At 42.7% G+C, this 20,313-nt stretch overlaps 1 protein-coding gene across 1 annotated transcript in view; it reads right to left on the reverse strand.

The window, feature by feature from the left end:
• The window catches only part of PHKA1 (phosphorylase kinase regulatory subunit alpha 1), a 369,719-nt gene that overhangs the window by 309,716 nt on the left and 39,690 nt on the right, over nt 1-20,313 (reverse strand). The window contains 1 exon segment of the mRNA XM_054718786.1: nt 699-781. Coding sequence (XP_054574761.1) covers nt 699-781 — 83 coding nt within the window.

Genomic DNA, 20,313 nt, shown 5'->3' on the forward strand with positions numbered 1-20,313 from the left:
CCATTGATTGTCCAGTTATAGCATTTCTATGTTACACTTATCCTTCTGGCAAATATAGAGTGACAGGTTCCAGATTTACCCTCCCACCTAAAACAACTAAAAACAACTAAAAAACTAAACAATTAAATTAAAAACTGGACTATTTATAACACATCCATTTTCAATACAGTGAATATCATGTAATGAAGAACAGTGATCCCTGAGAGAACAGATGTTAAATATTTTGATTTCATATAAATTTATCTCATATAGTAGTTGTAAGAAAAAGTAACTATTTTGTACTGTAAATACTGAATCAATGTCTACAGATATTATTATACACATAGAAATGTTATTTCCAAGTAGCTAACTGGCCCATAATACGCCCTAGCTATCTCGCTCCTGCTTAAGACCATAAGTCATTACAATAAGACTACAATTTATCCCCTACAATGTATTGCTAAATACATACCATCAGATATTATACAGTTTGAAAGAAATGAAAACATAGCATCTTGACTCTCTTGCCTCTGTAACTCCCTTGGGGAGAAGGTAAACAGAAGATGACAGAGCTTAGCAAAGAAAGAGACTGAAGATAATTTCTGCCAGAAGCCTTACAGATTGGTTCACTATGAGGTGTAGCTATAAGAGAAAAAATCGGTTGTCCAGAATTTTAAAATCACCATATCTTTAAAATGCATTACCAAATGAGCACTTACAGCAGTTTTATATGCAGCTTCAATGTAAAACACAAGGTTCTGGATGAAATTGACTTCATCTAGGGTGTGGATGATATGAAGTCCTGAGAAAAAAGAGAATAAAGACATAGAGCTGGTCAATGTGATACTGTTATAATTAATGCAGTTATTAATTAATTAACAGAAAAGGAGCACAGGAAAGGCTGGATAATATGAACATGCCATTTGTGCCAGGAAGCTATTGCTTAAAACTCTCCAGGTCTGTTCCCCACAAATCCTGGGGGAAGGGACTGAACAAAGAAAGAATAGAGGCATGCCCAGTAAAGTCTAAATGACAGAGAGGGTGCTTGATTGTCAGTAATACCTGGGAACAGGGCACTGGCCAGAATAGGTGTGTAGGCATGGCCACTGAAAGCAAGGGAAGATTTTATATTTAACCTCCTAAACAAAGGGGTTTCCTCTTGCTCTCTCTTCCTTGTTGATAGTGTCTTGACTCCTGGCTTGTGGAACTCTAAGTCTCTGCACTTGTCCACATGGCCCATAGCCATGGGGTTCCTAGACACAATGGACTAATGAATGGACTTGAACTAGCCCCATGGTCGGCAAACTGCGGCTCGTGAGCCACATGCAGCTCTTTGGCCCCTTGAGTGTGGCTCTTCCACAAAATACCACGGCCTGGGCGAGTATTTTTTTTTTTTATTAGCCTCATATGTGTTGGAGACAGGGTGTAAGCTGACACGGTCCTTGCACCTGAAGGGACTAGCAAGGCTCAGTCCCTTACCCCCCCCCCACCCCACAGATTTCCCAGACCTGTTTGGATGGCAATTAATCAGTATAATGAGAGCAGCCCCTACCTACAAAGCTTTTCCAGGTTTGTTTATATGACTGCTATTAGTAGGATAAGAGCTACTTTCATGGCTTACCAAGAAATATGTATCCAATTAGTGAGATTTATTGTAACAAGAACTTGTCCTTCATTTTAGAGAAACAAAGAATGTTTTCATCTTGATTGATCCCCTGCTTAGTGTCTTATGTATAAAAGGCATTACAGAGTTAATAAATGGTGCTACAGCCTCTCGAAGACTCGTAGACCTCCTGATCCCGCTGTTGTTTCTCTTGCTTTTGTTTCTCTTATTCTTTCTTTTCTCAAATCCCACCTCCCTACCTCAGCCCAGTTCAACCGTCAGGCTGGCCCTGACAATTGGCGCCTGGACACGGAACTGAGGACTTGGGACACGGATGGTGAGGATCTCCTCCAGATAAAGAGTACACTCATTAAGGTAAGGGAGGAGCAACTTTTTGATAGTCAGGAGTAAAACATGGGACAAGTAGAGTTTTAAAAAAATGCCCTTTAGAGGCAAATATTGAAGTCTATGTGATCACAGAATAATGTTGTTACTTGTTCAAATTAGAATCTTAGTGTGTGTATGGAATTTAAAATCTGTAATAAGTGAAACTCCACTGCTGAAGCCGCCTTTGGTGCAGAGAGATTCCTGGGCGAGTCTATTTTGAAGAAGTGGCATTAGAAGAAGTTTAAGTTTAAAAAATTTGGCTCTCAAAAGAAATTTCAATTGTTGTACTGTTGATATTTGGCTCTGTTGACTAATGACTTTGCCGACCACTGAACTAGCCTGATGTTATAGTGGACTCAACTCCACTATGGAACAGAAACTCTGGACACTGGCTTTGCTTTTCACTCTGCTGGAGCCCCAGATACACAATTTCAAGGACTGGTTTAAGGGAAATGGTATTTTGGAAACAGAGGAATATAACTCCACGCAAATAAAAATCACTCATTCTCCCATGCAAGTCTTAGAAAATTCTTTTTCTCATCCTATATAATAAAGAGGTAATATACAAATTGACCGTCACTCCAACACACAAGATGGCCACCCCATGTGGTCAAAGATGGCTGCCCCCATGTGGACACAAGAGGGCCACCACAAGATGACCAGCAGAGGAGGGGAGTTGTAGGCGATCAGGCCAGTAGGGGAGGGCAGTTGGGAGGGACCGGGCCTGAAAGGGAGGGAGGTTGGGGGTGATCAGGCCAGCAGGGGAGGGCAGTTAGGGGTGACCGGGCCAGCAGAGGAGGGCAGTTGGGGCGACAAGGCCTGCAGGGGAGGGCAGTTGGGGATGATCAGGCCTACAGGGGAGGGCAGTTGGGGAAACCAGGACAGAAGGGGAGGGCAGTTAGGGGCAACCAGGCCTGCAGGGAAGGACAGTTGAGGAGGGACCAGGCCTGCAGGGGAGGGCAGTTAGGGGGGACCAGGCTGGCAGGGGAGGGCAGTTAGGAGCAACCAGGCCTGCAGGGGAGGGCAGTTAGGGGCAACCAGGCCAGCAGGGGAGAGCTGTTGGGGGGGACCAGGCCAACAGTGGAGGGTAGTTGTGGGCAATCAGGCCTTCAGGGGAGGGCAGTTAAGGGGTGACCAGGCCAGCAGGGGAGGGCAGTTAGGGGCAATTGGCCGGCAGGGGAGCAGATCGATCAGGCTGGCAGCGAAGTGGTTAGGGGCAATCAGGCAGGTGAGCAGTTGAGAGCAAGCAGTCCTGGATTGTGAGAGGGATGTCCAACTGCCCATTTAGCCGAGGGGTCCCAGATTGAAGAGGGTGCAGGCTGGGCTGAGGGACCCCCCCCCCCCAGTGCACAAATTTCATGCACCAGGCCTCTAGTGATGTCATGAGAACCTGAGCCCTGCACCCAGTGGTGAAAGGGATCCCCTACTTTCACCAGTGGACACTCTACTTCCACTGATAACAAATGACCACTATAGGCTTTACAGGCAGCCATAATGACTAAATGACCCCACTACTCCCAAGTAATCCTACTCTTCTTAGGTACTTTGATTCTTAAACCATAAATATATCACAGATGAGTCTTAGGCTAGTCTTCAACTAAGTGAGATACCAGCAGATTTTAACATGGAAGAATTTTAACTGTTATTTGTAGATATTAATAGGAAGTCTCAGACTCCTGATTCTATAGGTAACTAATTTATAATGTGCTTAAATGTACAAACCTAGGCTTCTGGAAAAAGATAAATCATAAAAGAATTGGAAAGAATCTAAATACTGAGCAAGAAGTAGATAAACATGATTCTAAGGAAAACTTAAAACTATATTTTTTGAGTAATAATGAGAATTGATCTAAATATAAGCTATAGAAAGATAGTATATCTATATAATAGAGGAATATGCAAATTAGCCAGGACACCATAACATCACAACCGAACAGTAGGAACCTGAGGCTGCATGGCACCTGGCCGGGGCAAGAGACCTCAGGCTGCACCCCCTGACCCACGGGGCTTGACAAGGGACCTCAGGCCGTGCCCCCAACCCGGCACTGCTTGCAGAACACATCTGAATACAGAGGTGAAATGAGGAAAGACAGGGCAAAGCCCAAGATGGCAGTTTTATATAAAGCAAACTAAAACATTCAGGGCTCCAGAAATGAGGTCAACTAAATGGTCTACTCCACTTAGATTGACTTACACTCACCTAAAATTAAGCCTCAACCCCCCTCATTTTTAAAAATCATGTTATTGAGATATAATTCACATACAATACAATTCATCCATTTCAAGTACGTAGCTTAATAATTTTAGGGTATGCAGTATTCTGCAACTATCACCATAATTTAAGAACATTTTAATTACCCCCAAAAGAAACTCATTAGCAGTCACTCCCAATTTCCCTTCAACAGTCACATTCAACTAAGCAATCACTAATCTACTTTATGTCTCTATAGATGTATCATACTGGACATTCATATAAATGCAATCATACAATATGTCTGGGTTCTTTTACTTAGCATGTTTTCAAGATTCATCTATGTAGTAGCATATATCAGTACTTCATTGCATTTTAATGCTAAACATACTGTGTGGATGCATCACATTTTATTTATGCAATGATTACTTGATGGGCATTTACTTTGAATTTTTTTGCTATCCTATGTAATAAAGAGGGAATATGCAAATTGACCATCACTCTGCCACAAAGATGGCGGCACCCACAGTGGAGGCAGGGGTTTCCGTAACACAAGATGGCTGCACCCACAGCAGAGGTGGGGTTTCCATAACACAAGATGGCTGTACCCACAGCTGAATCCGAGTTCCCCTAATGAGCCTTAACGAGCAATCAGCAGGGACCTGAGGCTGTGCCCCCGCCCCTGTGGGGCTTGACAGGGGACCTCAGGCCATGCCCCCTGTCCTGGCGCCAGGCCGGGGGACATCAGGCCACAACCCCCTCCCAGCAGGGCTTGATGGGGGACCTCAGGCCACAACCTCCGCCTGGCCGAGCTTGACGGGGGACCTCAGGCTGTGCCCCCTGCCCCAGTGCCAGGCCAGGGAACCTGAGGCCGTGCCCTCCACCCGGTGGGGCTTGAAGGAGGACCTCAGGCCATGACCCCACCCCGGCCCCATGCCAGGGGACTTGAGGCTGCATCCCCCGCCCTAGTGCCAGGCTGGGGGACCTGAGGCCGCATCCCCTGCGTGGCGGGACTTGATGGGAGACCTCAAGATGCACCCCCCTGCCCTAGTGCTGGGCTGGGGAACCTCAGGCTGCTCCCCTCACCTCGGGCCGGGGGACCTCAGGCTATGCCCCCTGCCCAGCAGGGATTCAAAAGGGGACTTGAGGCTGCACCTCCCACCTGGTGGGACTTGACAGGGGATCTCAGGCCATGTCCCCCACTCGGCTGGGCTTGACAGGGGACCTCAAGGCACGCCCCCCATCCCAGCCCAGACTGGGGGACCTCAGTCCACACCCCCCACCCAGGCACCAGGCCAGGGGACCTGGGGCTGCACACCCCGCCTGGCGGGGCTTGACAAGGGTGGGACTAGCTGGTTCTGGATCTAGCCCAATGGGGTGGGGGGCTGTTGGGGTCTGGGTGTCATGCAATTTTGAGGCACACATGGGTGGGCGGGGACTTGACTCTGGGTCCCGTGGTACGCCCCAGACTCTGACAGGAGGAAGATTTTCATATACATTTTACTAATTTTCTTTCATCTCTGACACTTCTATTATAGAGAAAGGGTAAATAGCAATATTAAAATATTTCCTCTAATTAATCCCCTTTTAATGTGCACGAATTTCATGCACCAGGCCACTAGTTATAAATAATACTATAATGAACACTCATGTATATGCACAAACTTTTGAGTGAATGTTTACATTTCTATTGGGTATATACCTAGTATAGAAATTGCTATACTATATGATAACTCTCTTTAACATTTTGAAAACTGACAGACTGTTTCACATAGTGGCTGCACCATTTTAACATTTCCAACAACAATGTATGAGGGTTTAATTTTCTCCATATCCACAGCAACACTTCTTATTTTCCAACTTTTTGATTATAGCCAACCTAGTGGGTGTACCATGGTACATTACATTTTTTTCGAAATAGCTTTATTAAATTTTGGGGGTGAAATTGGTTAATAGGATCATATAGGTTTCATGTGTAAATTAATATTATATGATCTGCATATTGCATTGTGTGCCTACCATCCAAAGACAACCCATCTTCTCTCACCATATATTAGGCCCCTGCCATCCCCCCACCCCCTTCCCTCTAACAACCACCACTCTGCTGTCTTTGTCTAGGAGTGTCAGTTTTATATCCCACATATGGGCGAAATCTTATGGTTCTTAAATTTTTCTGACTTATTTAACTTAGCATAATATTCTTAATGTCTATCCATGTTGTCTCAAATGGCAATATTTCATCTTTTCTTATGGCTAAGTAGTATTCCATTGTGTATATGTACCACATCTTCTTTATTCAATCCTCTATCAAAGGACACATTGGTTGTTTCCCTATCTTGGCCACCATGAATAATGCTGCAAAGAACATAAGAGTGTATATATCTGCCGGAACCAGTTTGGCTCGGTGGATGGAGCTTCGGTCTGCGGACTGAGGGGTCCCAGGTTCGATTCCGGTCAAGGGCATGTACATTGGTTGCGGGCACATCCCCAGTGGGGGGTGTGCGGGAGGCAGCTGGTTGATGTTTCTCTCTCATTGATGTTTCTATCTATTCCTCTCCCTTCCTCTCTGTGAAAAATAAATAAAATATATTTTTTAAAAAAAAGTGTATATATCTTTACAAATAAATGTTTTTAAGTAGATACCCAGAACAGAAATTGCTGGATCATATGGTAACCCTATTGTTAATTTTTTTAGGAACTCGCAGGGTGTTTTCCATAGTGGCTGTACCAGTCTACATTCCCACCAGCAGTGAATGAGAGTTCCATTTTCTCCACAACCTCTCCAACACTTGTTATTACTTGTATTGTTGATAATAGACATTATAACAGGTGTGAGGTGGTATCGCAGTGTAGTTTTGACTTGCATTTCCCTAATTGCTAGTGAGGTTGAACATCTTTTCATATATCTATTGGCTGTTCATATGTCTTCTTGGGAGAGGTATCTGTTCAGGTCCTCTGTCCATTTTTAATTGGATTGTTTGATTGCTGTTGATTTTATGAGTTCTTTGTATATTTTGAATATTAAACATTTGTTGGAGCTGTTTGCAAATATCACCTCCTATTTGGTTGGTTGCCTCTTCGTTTTGTTATCAGTTTCTTTTGCTGTGCAGAAGCTTTTTACTTTGATATAGTCCCATTCATTTATTTTTGCCACTACTTTCCTTATCTTTGGGGTCAAGTTCATAAAATGTTGTCTATGACCAAAGTCCATAAGTTTATTACATATGTATTCTTCTATGTAATTTGTTTCAGATCTTATATTTAGGTCTTTGATGATGTTTTTGAATTAATTTTTGTGCATGGGGACGAACAGTAATCTAGTTTCATTATTTTGCATGTGGCTTTTCAATTTATTGAAAGGGTTTCTTTTCCCCATTGTGTGCTTCTGGGTCCTTTGTTGAAAATTATCTGCACATATTACATGTGTTTTTATTTATTTATTTATTTTTAAATGTATTTTTTATTGATTTCTCACAGAGAGGAAGGGAGAGAGATAGTTAGAAACATCAATGAGAGAGAAACATTGATCACCTGCCTCCTGCACACCCCCCACTGGGGATGTGCCCCCAACCAAGGTACGTGTCCCTGACTATAATTGAACCTGGGACCCTTCAGTCCGCAGGTCGATGCTTTATCCACTGAGCCAAACCAGTTTCGGCATACATGTGTTTTTATATCTGGGCTCTCAATTCTGTTCCATTGATCTGTGTGTCTTGCCGCAACCTTTTACGGCAAGGATTCAGAATCTGGAGACGGGGCCACGCACAAATGGATATACTAGATAAGAAATATAAATTTGGAAGGCATTGGGGGAGCCAGGCAGAGACCTACTCTCTAGTGGAGTGGCTCCCCGAATCTCTGGACCCATGGCTTTTTCTTTACTGGAATATACATTTGCCCTTTAGCAAAGCAAACACACATATCAAAGGTAAGGTTTGACAAACAGTAAAAGATGATCAGGTTAGGGGATTGCCCTGAGCCACCATTGTCTTGAAAGAACAATCAATGCATAGCTTTTAGCCCTTGCTAAAGCCCCAAGGTACATCAGCCTTCTGACAGACCTCTCACATTTATTATGCTAACTACTTGTTGGTCTTTGCCTCCAGCATATCCCCCTTTTTAGTTTTAATAATAAATTTAGAAAGGTGTATGCCATTCGCAGAGCTTGGGTCCTTTTAAGACTTTTAAATTCAATGAAAAGGATTGAGTTATTTCATGTCCTTTTAAAAACTGTTGTTAGGCATATAAGGAACTAGTTTGTAGTAAGCTCCTTTCTGGTCCATCAGTTCTTTGAGTCCCCTTCCCAATCACTGTCCCCTGTGACATGACAGCAATGATATTCCAGTTCTGGCTGGTAGACAAATGGTGGGCAATGACAATTCAGATCCAACCTTCTTTGGCTTGGTCCAGGGCAACCTATACTGATGCACAGCTGATGACTGCTAACATAGGAAGGTGTCTTTCCCATCCCCCATCTCTGGACTATTTCTCCTCCATCTCCTCAACGTGTTGCTTGGGGCTACTGATATCTGGGGATGGAGTAGTTGTCTGTCTGCAGCCACAGGTACGGGGCTAGCAGGTCCTCTCTCAGATCCACTGTTGAAGTTTCTACACAGGCTTGGAGGAATTTTCTGGAAATACATAAGCATATCTTCGACCAAAGGTTAATAAAGAGACCCTCTCTTCCATAAACTAGACTTGGGATCTTTTCATTTTGCCAAAACATTTTCCTTTGGCTTATTCTGATACCAGTGTAATTACATGAGTGTTTAGCCATCAGCATTAAAAGTGAAAAAATTTAAAGTAATTAAGGCTTGATGTAATTTATTTACAGGAGATTACTATCCCCCCTTTCTTTGTTTTAAATTGGGAACATGCTAGTGTGAGATTCCTTGAACTTATTGCATGATAAGCAGCTTTAGTATGAGATGAACCAACAGGAAAAATAGTTAATGCCCCAGGAATAGGTTCCTGCTTGGTACAATTAAGTTCCCTTGAATATTCACTTATTTCAATTTGCCAATTTAAATCAGTCTGAAATAAGGCTTATTTTCTAGCTTTATTTGCCCTTGGGTGTGTACAGTAAATGACATTAATTGAATTTCTGCTATCAGTCTTTGAGTATATTGACATAAGCTTTGTTTAGGGAGGCAAAATGCAAATTATTTACTTTTCTTTTTGAGGCCTAATACATTGTTTTTAATTACAGTTTTCTAGATATTTGAAGGGAATCTCCTGTTTTTGTGTTTTTTTTTCTTTCAGAGTAATTTCTAGGCCACATTTATGGAGTTTCTTTTAAAAACTTTTTTTTTTTCTTTTAAACAGAGCAACAAACTTGGTTGCTTTTTGGATGCTGGCCAATACTGCCATGAATACATATTAAGTAAAAGTAACTCTCTTTTTACTTATGGTGTCTTATTAATGATGAGATTTAATGCTTGAATAATAACTTTTAGTTTACTTTGTAAATAGTAGTGAAAGAGATTTTAAAATTTCTCCTTTTATTAAGCTTAAAATTTACTTTTAAACAGTATTCTTTTTGGCTAGTGCTCATTTGCATACATATGCAAGTTTCTACTTTGGACTTTGTTAAGATCCAATCTATCTAATAATAGGATAATATGCAAATTGGTTGGGATGCTGTCACATAACAACTGATCAGCATGCTGCATCCCTGCCCCCTGCTCAGGCAGCTGCAAGGCTCAGGGTAGGTAGGCTAGGATATGATAGGAGTGGATAAGAAAGGAGAGGGAGAGGAAGTCATGCCTGCATGCAGACATGCTGAGGGTAAACATAAATACAGAAAGGAAACAAGAAAAGATGCAGGAATGGAAAAGGGAAGGAAACTTGGGGCTGCATGTGGGCGGGGGGGGGCGTGGAAGGCGGAGAAGGTATACCTGGCAAGGGGCAGGGCTCAGGCAACATGGAGTGGGGAGCCCCACCCAGATGCAGGAGGAGGGCAGTGGCCCCTGGCATGGGCCATTGGCAGGTGGCACCCGGGTGTCCTGGGACGGAGGGGTGGATAGTCCAAGCCCTTCTGGGTGGAAGTGCTTGGAGGACGGTGACAGGGAGGCCAGGGAAGGAGGAGTGGCGAAGGCCTGGCCAGGGCTGGGGGTTAATGCCCTCCAAATGGAAGCTTTAATATCAAAGTACACTCAGGTGGGACTGGAAGCAGGTCCTAGAGAGGAAAGGGGAAGGTCTAAAAGAGAAACCAGTGAACATGGCGGGAGGTAGGGGGTAATAAAAGGTTAGGAGGGAGGGAGGCAGGGTTCAAGCTCACAAGGGAAAGGCAAATGGGGGGAGCATGGGAGGAATAAGAAGGAGACAGACACGGGGAATGAAGGGAGAGGAGGGAGGATGGAGGGATGGAGAGGGGCTGCAGGAGGTTCAAAGGGAAGGAGAGAAAGAAAGCAGGAAAGAGAAGAATGCTAAAATGGGGTGAGGCCAGGAAAACAATTAAATAAAAGGAAGAAACAGAATGTGAGTGAAGGGAGTTTAAAAGGAATTAGAAGGAAAATTAAGTACAGGGTGATTTTTTAAAAATGTAGTTGGACATCCCCTGAGGGCTCCCGGACTGTGAAAGGGCGCAGGCTTGGCTGAGGACCCCCCGTGCACGAATTTCGTGCACCAGACTTCTAGTTACTTATAAAAATATTGGCTTCTCATAAAACTGAATTTATATGAGACCTTGATTATATTGTAAAAAGCTAATTCATTAAGCAAAGTATGCACCTTCATTGAAAAATTAAAGTAAGTAAACTTATATATATGACCTATGAAGTACAGATGCCGCCCTACCACCTTAGCCTATTTAAAGAGCAGACTGCCTGAGGGTTTCTTGAACTTCCACTGCTGAATAATCTGGTTTTGCTTAAAAGTATTCAGTAACTTTGTCCTGCCCTCCCTTAGAGGTTGAAATCTTTGTAACATTTAAAATACATGTATATAAATAAAATATACTTATTAATTTTATTTGGTAAAGATTTCCACATGATTTCAAATATATTAGATCAGTCTAATTTACTTCAAAACTATTTCCTTTAAGAAGAGAGAATAGCCAAAACCAGTTTGGCTCAGTAGATAGAGTGTCGGCCTTCAGACTGAAAGGTCCTTGGTGCGATTCCAGTCAAGGGCATGTACCTTGGTTTGGGGCACATGCCCAGTAGGGGGTGTGCAGGAGGCAGCTGATCGATCTTTCTCTCTCATAGATGTTTCTAACTCTCTATCCCTCTCCGTTCCTCTCTGTAAAAAAATCAATAAAATATATATTTAAATAAATAAATAAAAAGAAGAGAGAATAAACCCTGGAAACATTCCAGGGCCCTTGAAATGTCCCAAGGCTATCTCTCAGTTAAAGTCTTGAAATTTAACTTGGAAAGACGATCAAATATACATAACCCAAATATTATATTATATATTTGTAATTATTCTAAAAGATATCCTATCTAATAAAAGAGTAATATGCAGATTGACCGTCACTCCAACACACAAGATGGTTGCCCCCATGTGGTCAAAGATCCTGCCCCCATGTGGACACAAGATGGCCACCACAAGATGGCCAGCAGGGGAGGGCAGTTGGGAGGGACCAGGCCTGCAAGGGAGGGTAGTTGGGGGCAATCAAGCCTGCAGGGGAGGGCAGTTAGGGGTGACCAAGCCAGCAGAGGAGGGAAGTTGGGGGCGACCAGGCCTGCAGGGAAGGGCAGTTGGGAGGGACCCAGGCCTGCAGGGGAGGGCAGTTGGGGGGGACCAGGCCTGCAGTGGAGGCAGTTAGGGGCAAACAGGCTGGCAGGGGTGCAGTTAGGCATCAATCAGGCTGGCAGAGGAGTGGTTGGGGGGTGATCAGGCTGGCATGCAGAAGTGGTTAGGGGCAATCAGGAAGGCAGGCAGGCGAGCAGTTGGGAGCCAGCAGTCCTGGATTGTGAGAGGGATGTCTGACTGGGATTGGGCCTAAATGGGCAGTCGGACATCCCTCAAGGGGTCCCAGATTGGAGATGGTGCCAGCTGGGCTGAGGGACACACACCCCCGTGCACAAATTTCGTGCACCGGGCCTCTAGTCAATCATATTTAAACTGGTTTTAATATTAAAAATTTGGTCCAGACCATAGAATTAATCCTTTCTTTAATTAGACTATATAAAATATTATATCCTAGGTTGAAATTTTACTACATGTAGTATACATAATGAGTACAATATATTTTGAAATACTAATTTCTCCAAAGAAAAGATAAGAATTATTTTATTCAAAATTAAATTTCTATACTTTATGTATTTTTAATCACAACTATATAATTTCTCCCAACTTAATTTGAACTTTAAACTTTTAGAAGTTTTAAACTTTAGGCAGAAAGTTAAATAGTTAGCATTTCTTAGATTAGTAATACCTTCACATTTTTAAGGATATATTTCAAATAAAAATAAGACATATTTAATTAATAGATTCAATTCTGTCCTGTAGAATTTTCATGAGGTAAACTCAGATTAATATTTCAGTATTTTGTTATTTCAAAATACCTAGATATTTAATAAATTTTTTACTATTTAATTCATTAAACTCCAAAGCTTTAATTTGCCAAAGACTTTGGAAGCAGGCCTATAGCTGTTTGAATGTAAAATCGCCACATTCTTCCTTAGAGATAACATCTAAGGTTACTGCTGCAGGAAATGAGACCAGCCCCCTCCTCCATCAGAAAGTGCAGCCAGTCTCCCCCCAGGCGATTGTACCCCCACTATCAATATACCTATAGTTATCACTGAAAATCTCCACAACAAATCCTTCATTTTACTTACATCTATTTATCCATGTTTCAACAATTTTGAGATTTTTAAAGCCAATTATTATTATCCAAGGCATTTTCCTTGGCAAATTCTGTAACAGAGAAAACTTACTGCCTGTGAGGAATGCGGTCTGTTAATATTCAAAAACTACCCTTTATTATGGAAACACTAATCTTGTTGCCAAAATCCAGCCTGTATATTTTCCTGGTGTCATTTTCATCATCATTCAGAGAAAAAACACTCTTGGGTTAATTCTATAACATCCATGAAGAGATGGAGCTCAGTCCAAGAGCCATCCAAAATCAGAAGGGGCATGCCGTCTCTTAATCTAGCCCTTTTCTATTCACAAGTACAGAAATCCCAGATGAATCTCTAAATTCTGCCAAATTTTAACCCTTTGCACTCGCTTGCTTTTTTCATGGAGCTGTTACCGTTGCTAACCATGTTGAGTCACACTCAACATCTGAGTGCAAAAGGTTAAATGACAGACTGGGAAATAAAAACATGGTAAAAATGAGAATTTTAATAGTACTCTCGAGAGTGGGCATCCATTTTACAGGATCATCAAAAGACCTACTAATTAATGGGCTGGGGATATTTTTCTTTAGTTACTTCCCTTTGTCTCCTAGGACATGTACCATCGGCCACATGTCTCCCCACCCCCACATCCTGTTTGCTCTGGGGAAATTCAGTAAATGGCCTGGCCACCTAGGTTTCTTTTCTTATTAAATTAAAAACATGCTTAATAGACTAACAATAAACAACAAAGACAGATAAAACTACAATCAACAGAACACATAGAGACTTAATAAATCAAAATTCTTTTCCTGGATCTTTCTCTCCATAGCATTGACTAGAATTTAAAGTTATTTTAGCTAAAATCTGCCTGTCCCAAGTTATCATATGGTAATTTTCAAACAAAGCATTAAAGAGTCCCGCTGCAAAAAAAATAAAATAAAATAAAGAGTCCCGCTGCGAGAAGACTGGCAGCTCCACTCTCTCCAGCCATTGAGCCTCTCCACACCAGAGGCGGAGGATCCGACGAGGCCTTTTTAGTTATTACAGACTTCTGATGCCCAACAAAAATTATGCATTTTGCAATTTGAACAAGATGACAAGGGTACTTGTTTTCCTTGAGCCTGATTTAAAAGAGTACCCTTTGACATTTCAATTTTTCTATCCTTGAGCATACAAGCTAAAAATTTACAATGAGGGAGAAAAAAATGACGGCAGAATAGACAGACGTGTCCCGAGCCTTGTCCCGGAGCAGATAGAAAGAACAGCTGAAGGTCGCACGGGGAGTGTTTGTTGGTGAGTTAAGGGACAGCTATACGCCAGGAGAAGGTTGGGGAATGCTGGACGGGGCTCCGCTGAATGGGCAGCCCCCATTGTGGCTGGGTTCCCTCCCAGAGCCAACGGTTCGGATGCAGAGACAGCACCATCTTGAAGGAGAAAGTGGATGTTATCGGAAGCTTGAAAATCTACAACTGCGGCATCCACCGAACATCTGCGAACCCCAGAACACCAGTGCCCAATTGGCGCAAACACGCGGTTTCAGAGGAGCTCTACACTCCACCACAGAAAGGTCAGATTTCACCTGGGATAAGGTGAGGTCTCTGGTCCCGGCAGGAAAGAGAAACGTGCACACTGCGGGAGCTGCAGGACTCAGGGAACTCTGCGCCTAGAAAAATCTGTGGCTGTTGGGGCTGGCATGATCTGTGAATGTGGAAGGGGGTCCTCAAAGCTGTTAACAAAAGGGATCTCTATAAAGCAACCCATTTTAATCTGACGCAAAAGGACAGCCTAAACATTTTAAAAGTGTGCTGGCTGCTTAGACCCAAGGGGAGAAAAGGGACTGAGCAGATTTGCGTGTAGCCCCGGAGTTCGCACACTTGCGCTTTTCCTCTTCAAATCCTTGCTTATGATTACTAAGCCCAATACATAGGATCACCCAGTTGGGGACACCCTGGGAGACTACAGGGGAAAGTTGCTTTTTTGGAACTCAAAGAACCAGCTCTGGGGCAGCCCACTCCCACAAACCGGTATTGAGTGCCACAGGGAAAGCAGAATCTAATCACAGGCTAGAGAGGCCCTATAGACCCAGAGGTCAATCCAGAAACACTGCCACCCAGGGGCTGAATCACAAATTGACTCTTGTGTAATCACAAATAAAGGAATGAAAGAAATTAAGATACAATGCCTGCTTAAAAATCAGGACTAGCGAAAAAAAAAACACAACTGGTCGCGCTCTCGGGATTAAAGATGGCGACCGGCAGGAAGGTAGGGAGAGAGAGAGTGTGAGTGAGGAACCCATAGAGAAGAGTGTAGACGTGTGTGGTGTGTGTGTGTATGAGCTAGGGTCAGTTAGATTCTGCACGTCTTCCAAGGGGCTGCCTAACCGGGCAGTCCTAGACGGCGGAGCCCCGCGCACAAAGAGGACACTTCTCCGCAGCTGGTGCGGATGCGGAGACCACGCCATCTTGAGAAACAGAGCTGCCTGAGACTCGGATCCTGGCTTCTGACACAAACCAGGACCCTGCAGCCACTGGGGACAGAGAACTGCTATCACAGCTTCAGACCAACAAACAACAAGAATCCAGACTTCCCAGCAGAATTCCGTGAGTCAAAGAGCCTATGCCCCTCCCCGCAGGCGTGCAGACAGCGCCATTTTAACTGATAGATCCGCCTCTCGCCCAAGCCTCAGAGCTTTGCACAGGGACTCGCTCCCCCTCAGGGAATTTGGCGCTCGCACGCGCGAGGGACAGAATCAGCTCCCTGTTGGGGAAATCTGTCAGTGCGCAGAGAGGGCTCCCCTTCGGAGAATTTGGGGGAATTTGGCTTGCGGGTCACAGCTCTCCCGTCCGGGAATCTTAGTGCTTGCACAGAGGGGCTTTCCCTTTGGGGAATTTGGCGTGCAGGACAGACTCCGCCCCCCTTCCGGGACTCCTGTAGAGTGCACGGAGCCAGCTCACCTTCAGGAAATTAAGAGTGTGCGCCCTAGCCGGTTTGGCTCAGTAGAGAGAGCACACACAGGTCGCAGCTCCACTTCAGGGAATTTGGCACGCCGGACACAGCTGCCTGGGATCCCTGACTCACAGCGCATTCACACTAAGAGCCAGCGACCCCAATTGTTGGTGCATGCACACACAGGGACCCTGAGTCTCAACGAGAAACCGCACAAGGCAACAGAGACTCTGACACTCTAGTCTTGGTGCAGACACAGGGAAACTCTGACTCCCGGCACATGCTAAGGATCTCATTTTCAGCACATACCAACAGTGTGGTGCAGACAGGGCCCCTGATTCTTAGTGTGCACACGAGACCACACGGAACACTGGGGACACTGACCCTGGGCAAGTCTGGTTCCCACCAACCAAAGGCAGCCACACGTCCTAGTGTCAGAGCACTTCAGTGAAACTCGGGTGGAGCGAAGTCCCCACAGCACACGGCCCAGGTCCACGCAAACAGAAGCTTGAGCTTTCTGGTGATAGCCAGAATGGGGAAACGAAATAACTCACAGAGGAAAGAAAATGTGGAGTCGCCAAGAAAGGAAATCAGTGAAACTGAAGCTTGCAACATGACCGAAAAGGAGTTTAGAGTAATGGTCGTAGAATTTATACATCGGATGGATGAGAAAATCAAAAACTTATGCAAGAATCAGGAAGAAATGAAAAGTGATATAGCTACAATCAAAAACACCATGGAAAGTTTCAACAGTAGACTACAAGAAGCAGAGGACCGAATTAGTGAGTTAGAAGATCAGGTACAGAAACAAGCTCAATCTGAACAGCAATTGGAGAAAACAATTAAAAAGCAGGAGGAAAGCCTAAGGGAGCTTCAGGACAACATGAAACGAAGTAACATGCGTATAATAGGGCTGCCAGAAGGACAAGAAGAACAGCAGGGATTAGAAAATCTATTTGAAGAAATAATGACAGAAAACTTCCCGGATATGGGAAAGATAAAAGTTACGCAAGTACAGAGAGCCCCAAGCAGGATCAACCCCAAAAGACCCACACCAAGACATGTCGTAATTTCAATGGCAAATATAAATGATAAAGAGAGAATCTTAAAGGCGGCAAGAGAGAGACAGAGAGTTACCTACAAAGGAACACCCATCAGATTGTCAAATGATTACTCAACAGAAACACAACAAGCTAGAAGTGAATGGAAGGAGGTATACAAAGTGTTGCAAAGCAAAGGACTGAATCCAAGAATACTATATCCAGCAAGACTATCAATCAAAATTGAAGGGGAAATCAGGAGCTTTGCAGATAAAAAAAGGCTCAAGGAGTTTATCACCACCAAACCAGCAATGCAAGAATTGCTAAAGGGAATACTGTAAAAAGAAGAAATAAACAGGTAAGAAGGAATATAGACACAAAAATAGATATGACCACAAACAAATACCTTTCAGTAATATCTTTAAATGTAAATGGACTAAATGCTCCAATCAAAAGATATCGAGTAGCTGAATGGATAAAAAAACACGACCCATATATATGCTGTCTACAAGAGACCCACCTCAGAACAAGAGACTCACACAGATTGAAAGTGAAGGGATGGAAAAATATCTTTCAGGCAAATGGAAATGAAAAAAAAGCTGGGGTAGCAATACTTATATCTGACAAAAGAGACCTCAAAGTAAATGCCATAACAAGAGATAAAGAAGGCCACTTCATAATACTAAAGGGAGAAATCCAACAAGAAGAAATAATTCTGGTAAACATATACGCTCCCAATATAGGAGCACCCAAATACATAAAAAAACTCCTGGAAGATTTCAAGGGAGAGATTAATAGCAATACAATCACAGTAGGAGACTTTAATACCCCACTATCACCACTGGACAAATCCTCTAAACAAAAAATCAGCAAAGAAACAGCAATCCTAAATGAATCACTAGACCAGATGGAATTAATTGACATCTTTAGAACATTTCACCCCAAAGCCACAGAATATACATTCTTCTCAAGTGCACATGGGTCATTTTCAAAGATAGACCATATGCTGGGTCACAGGCAAAGTCTCTTCAAATTCAAGAAGACAGAAATTATATCAAGCGTCTTCTCAGATCACAGTGGCATAAAACTGGAAATCAACTACAATAAATACAATCCAAAGAAATCAAACACATGGAGACTAAACAGCATGCTATTAAACCATGACTGGATCACCAGAGAGATCAAGGAAGAAATAAAAAACATCATGGCAACAAATGACAATGAAAACACAACAATCCAAAATCTATGGGACACAGCGAAAGCAGTCTTGAGAGGGAAGTTCATAGCTCTACAAACCTATTGCAAAAAACAAGAAACAATGGTAATAAATTACTTAACCCTACAACTCAAAGAGCTAGAAAAAGAGCAGCAAGAAAAGCCCAGTGTAACCAGAAGGAAGGAAATAACAAAGATCAGAGCGGAGATAAATGACATGGAGACCAAAGAAACAATACAAAAGATCAACAAAACAAAGAGCTGGTTCTTTGAAAGCATAAACAAGATTGGTGGACCTCTAGCCAGGCTCACCAAGAAGCAAAGAGAGAGGACCCAAATAAACAAAATCAGAAATGAAAGAGGTGAAATAACAATAGACCCCGCTGAGATACAAAGGATTGTTACAAAATACTACGAACAACTCTATTCCAACAAACTGGACAACCTGGAGGAAATGGACATATTCCTAGAAAAATATAACCTTCCTAAAAGCAATCAAGAAGAATCTAAAGAGCTCAATAGGCCAATAACTATGGATGAAATTGAAGCGATCATCAAAAAGCTTCCGGCAAACAAAAGCCCGGGGCCTGATGGCTTCACAGGAGAGTTTTACCAAACATTCAAGGAAGAACTAAAACCTATCCTCCTCAGACTATTCCAAAAAATTCAAGAGGAAGGAACACTTCCAAGCTCCTTCTATGAAGCCAGCATCAACCTAATACCAAAACCAGATAAAGACAACACAATGAAAGAGAATTACAGACCAATATCCCTCATGAACATAGATGCCAAAATCCTCAACAGAATTCTAGCAAATCGGCTCCAGCAGTACATCAGAAAGATCATACACCATGACCAAGTAGGATTTATCCCAGGAATGCAAGGATGGTACAATATCCGCAAATCAATAAACGTGATACATCACATAAACAAATTGAGAGATAAAAATCACATAGTCATATCAATTGATGCAGAAAAAGCATTTGACAAAATCCAACACCGTTTTTTGATAAAAACTCTCAACAGGGTGGGAATAGAAGGCTCATACCTAAACATAATAAAAGCTATATATGATAAACCCACAGCAAACATCATACTCAATGGACAAAAACTAAAAACATTTCCCGTAAGAACAGGAACAAGACAGGGATGCCCACTCTCACCACTCCTGTTTGACATAGTACTGGAAGTATTAGCCATTGCAATTAGACAAGAAGAAGAAATAAAAGGCATCCAAATTGGAAAAGAACAAGTAAAGCTGTCTTTATTTGCAGAAGACATGATATTGTACATAAAAAATCCGAAAGACTCCGTCAAAAAACTAATAGACTTAATAAATGAATTTGGCAATGTAGCAGGATACAAAATTAACGCCAAGAAATCTATGGCCTTTCTATACATGAATAGTGAACTTACAGACAGAGAGACTAAAAAGGCAATTCCATTTACCATCGCACCAAAAAAATTAAGATACCTAGGAATAAACTTAACTAAGGAGGTAAAAGACCTATACACAGAAAACTACAGGACACTGAAAAAAGAGATAGAGGAAGACGTAAACAGATGGAAGAACATACCATGTTCATGGATTGGTAGAATCAACATCATTAAAATGTCCATACTACCCAAAGCAATCTATAGATTCAATGCACTCACCATTAAAATACCAATGGCATATTTCACAGACCTTGAAAGAACTCTCCAAAAATTCATCTGGAATAAAAAAAGACCCCGAATAGCCACAGCAATCCTGAGAAAGAAGAATAAAGTAGGAGGGATCTCAATACCAGATTTCAAGCTGTATTACAAAGCCACTGTTCTCAAAACAGCCTGGTACTGGCACAAGAACAGACATATAGATCAGTGGAACAGAATAGAGAATCCAGATATTGACCCAAACCACTATGCTCAATTAATATTTGACAAAGGAGGCATGAACATACAATGGAGTCAAGACAGTCTCTTCAATAAATGGTGTTGGGAAAATTGGACAGATACATGCAAAAAAATGAAGCTTGATCACCAACTTACGCCATACACAAAAATAAACTCAAAATGGATACAGGACTTAAACATAAGACGGGAAACCATAAAAATACTAGAGCAATCCACAGGCAGCAAAATCTCAGACATATGCCAAAAGAAATTCTTCACTGA

Source organism: Eptesicus fuscus, chromosome 1, assembly GCF_027574615.1.
Source record: "Eptesicus fuscus isolate TK198812 chromosome 1, DD_ASM_mEF_20220401, whole genome shotgun sequence".
In the NCBI taxonomy this organism is placed as follows: domain Eukaryota; kingdom Metazoa; phylum Chordata; class Mammalia; order Chiroptera; family Vespertilionidae; genus Eptesicus; species Eptesicus fuscus.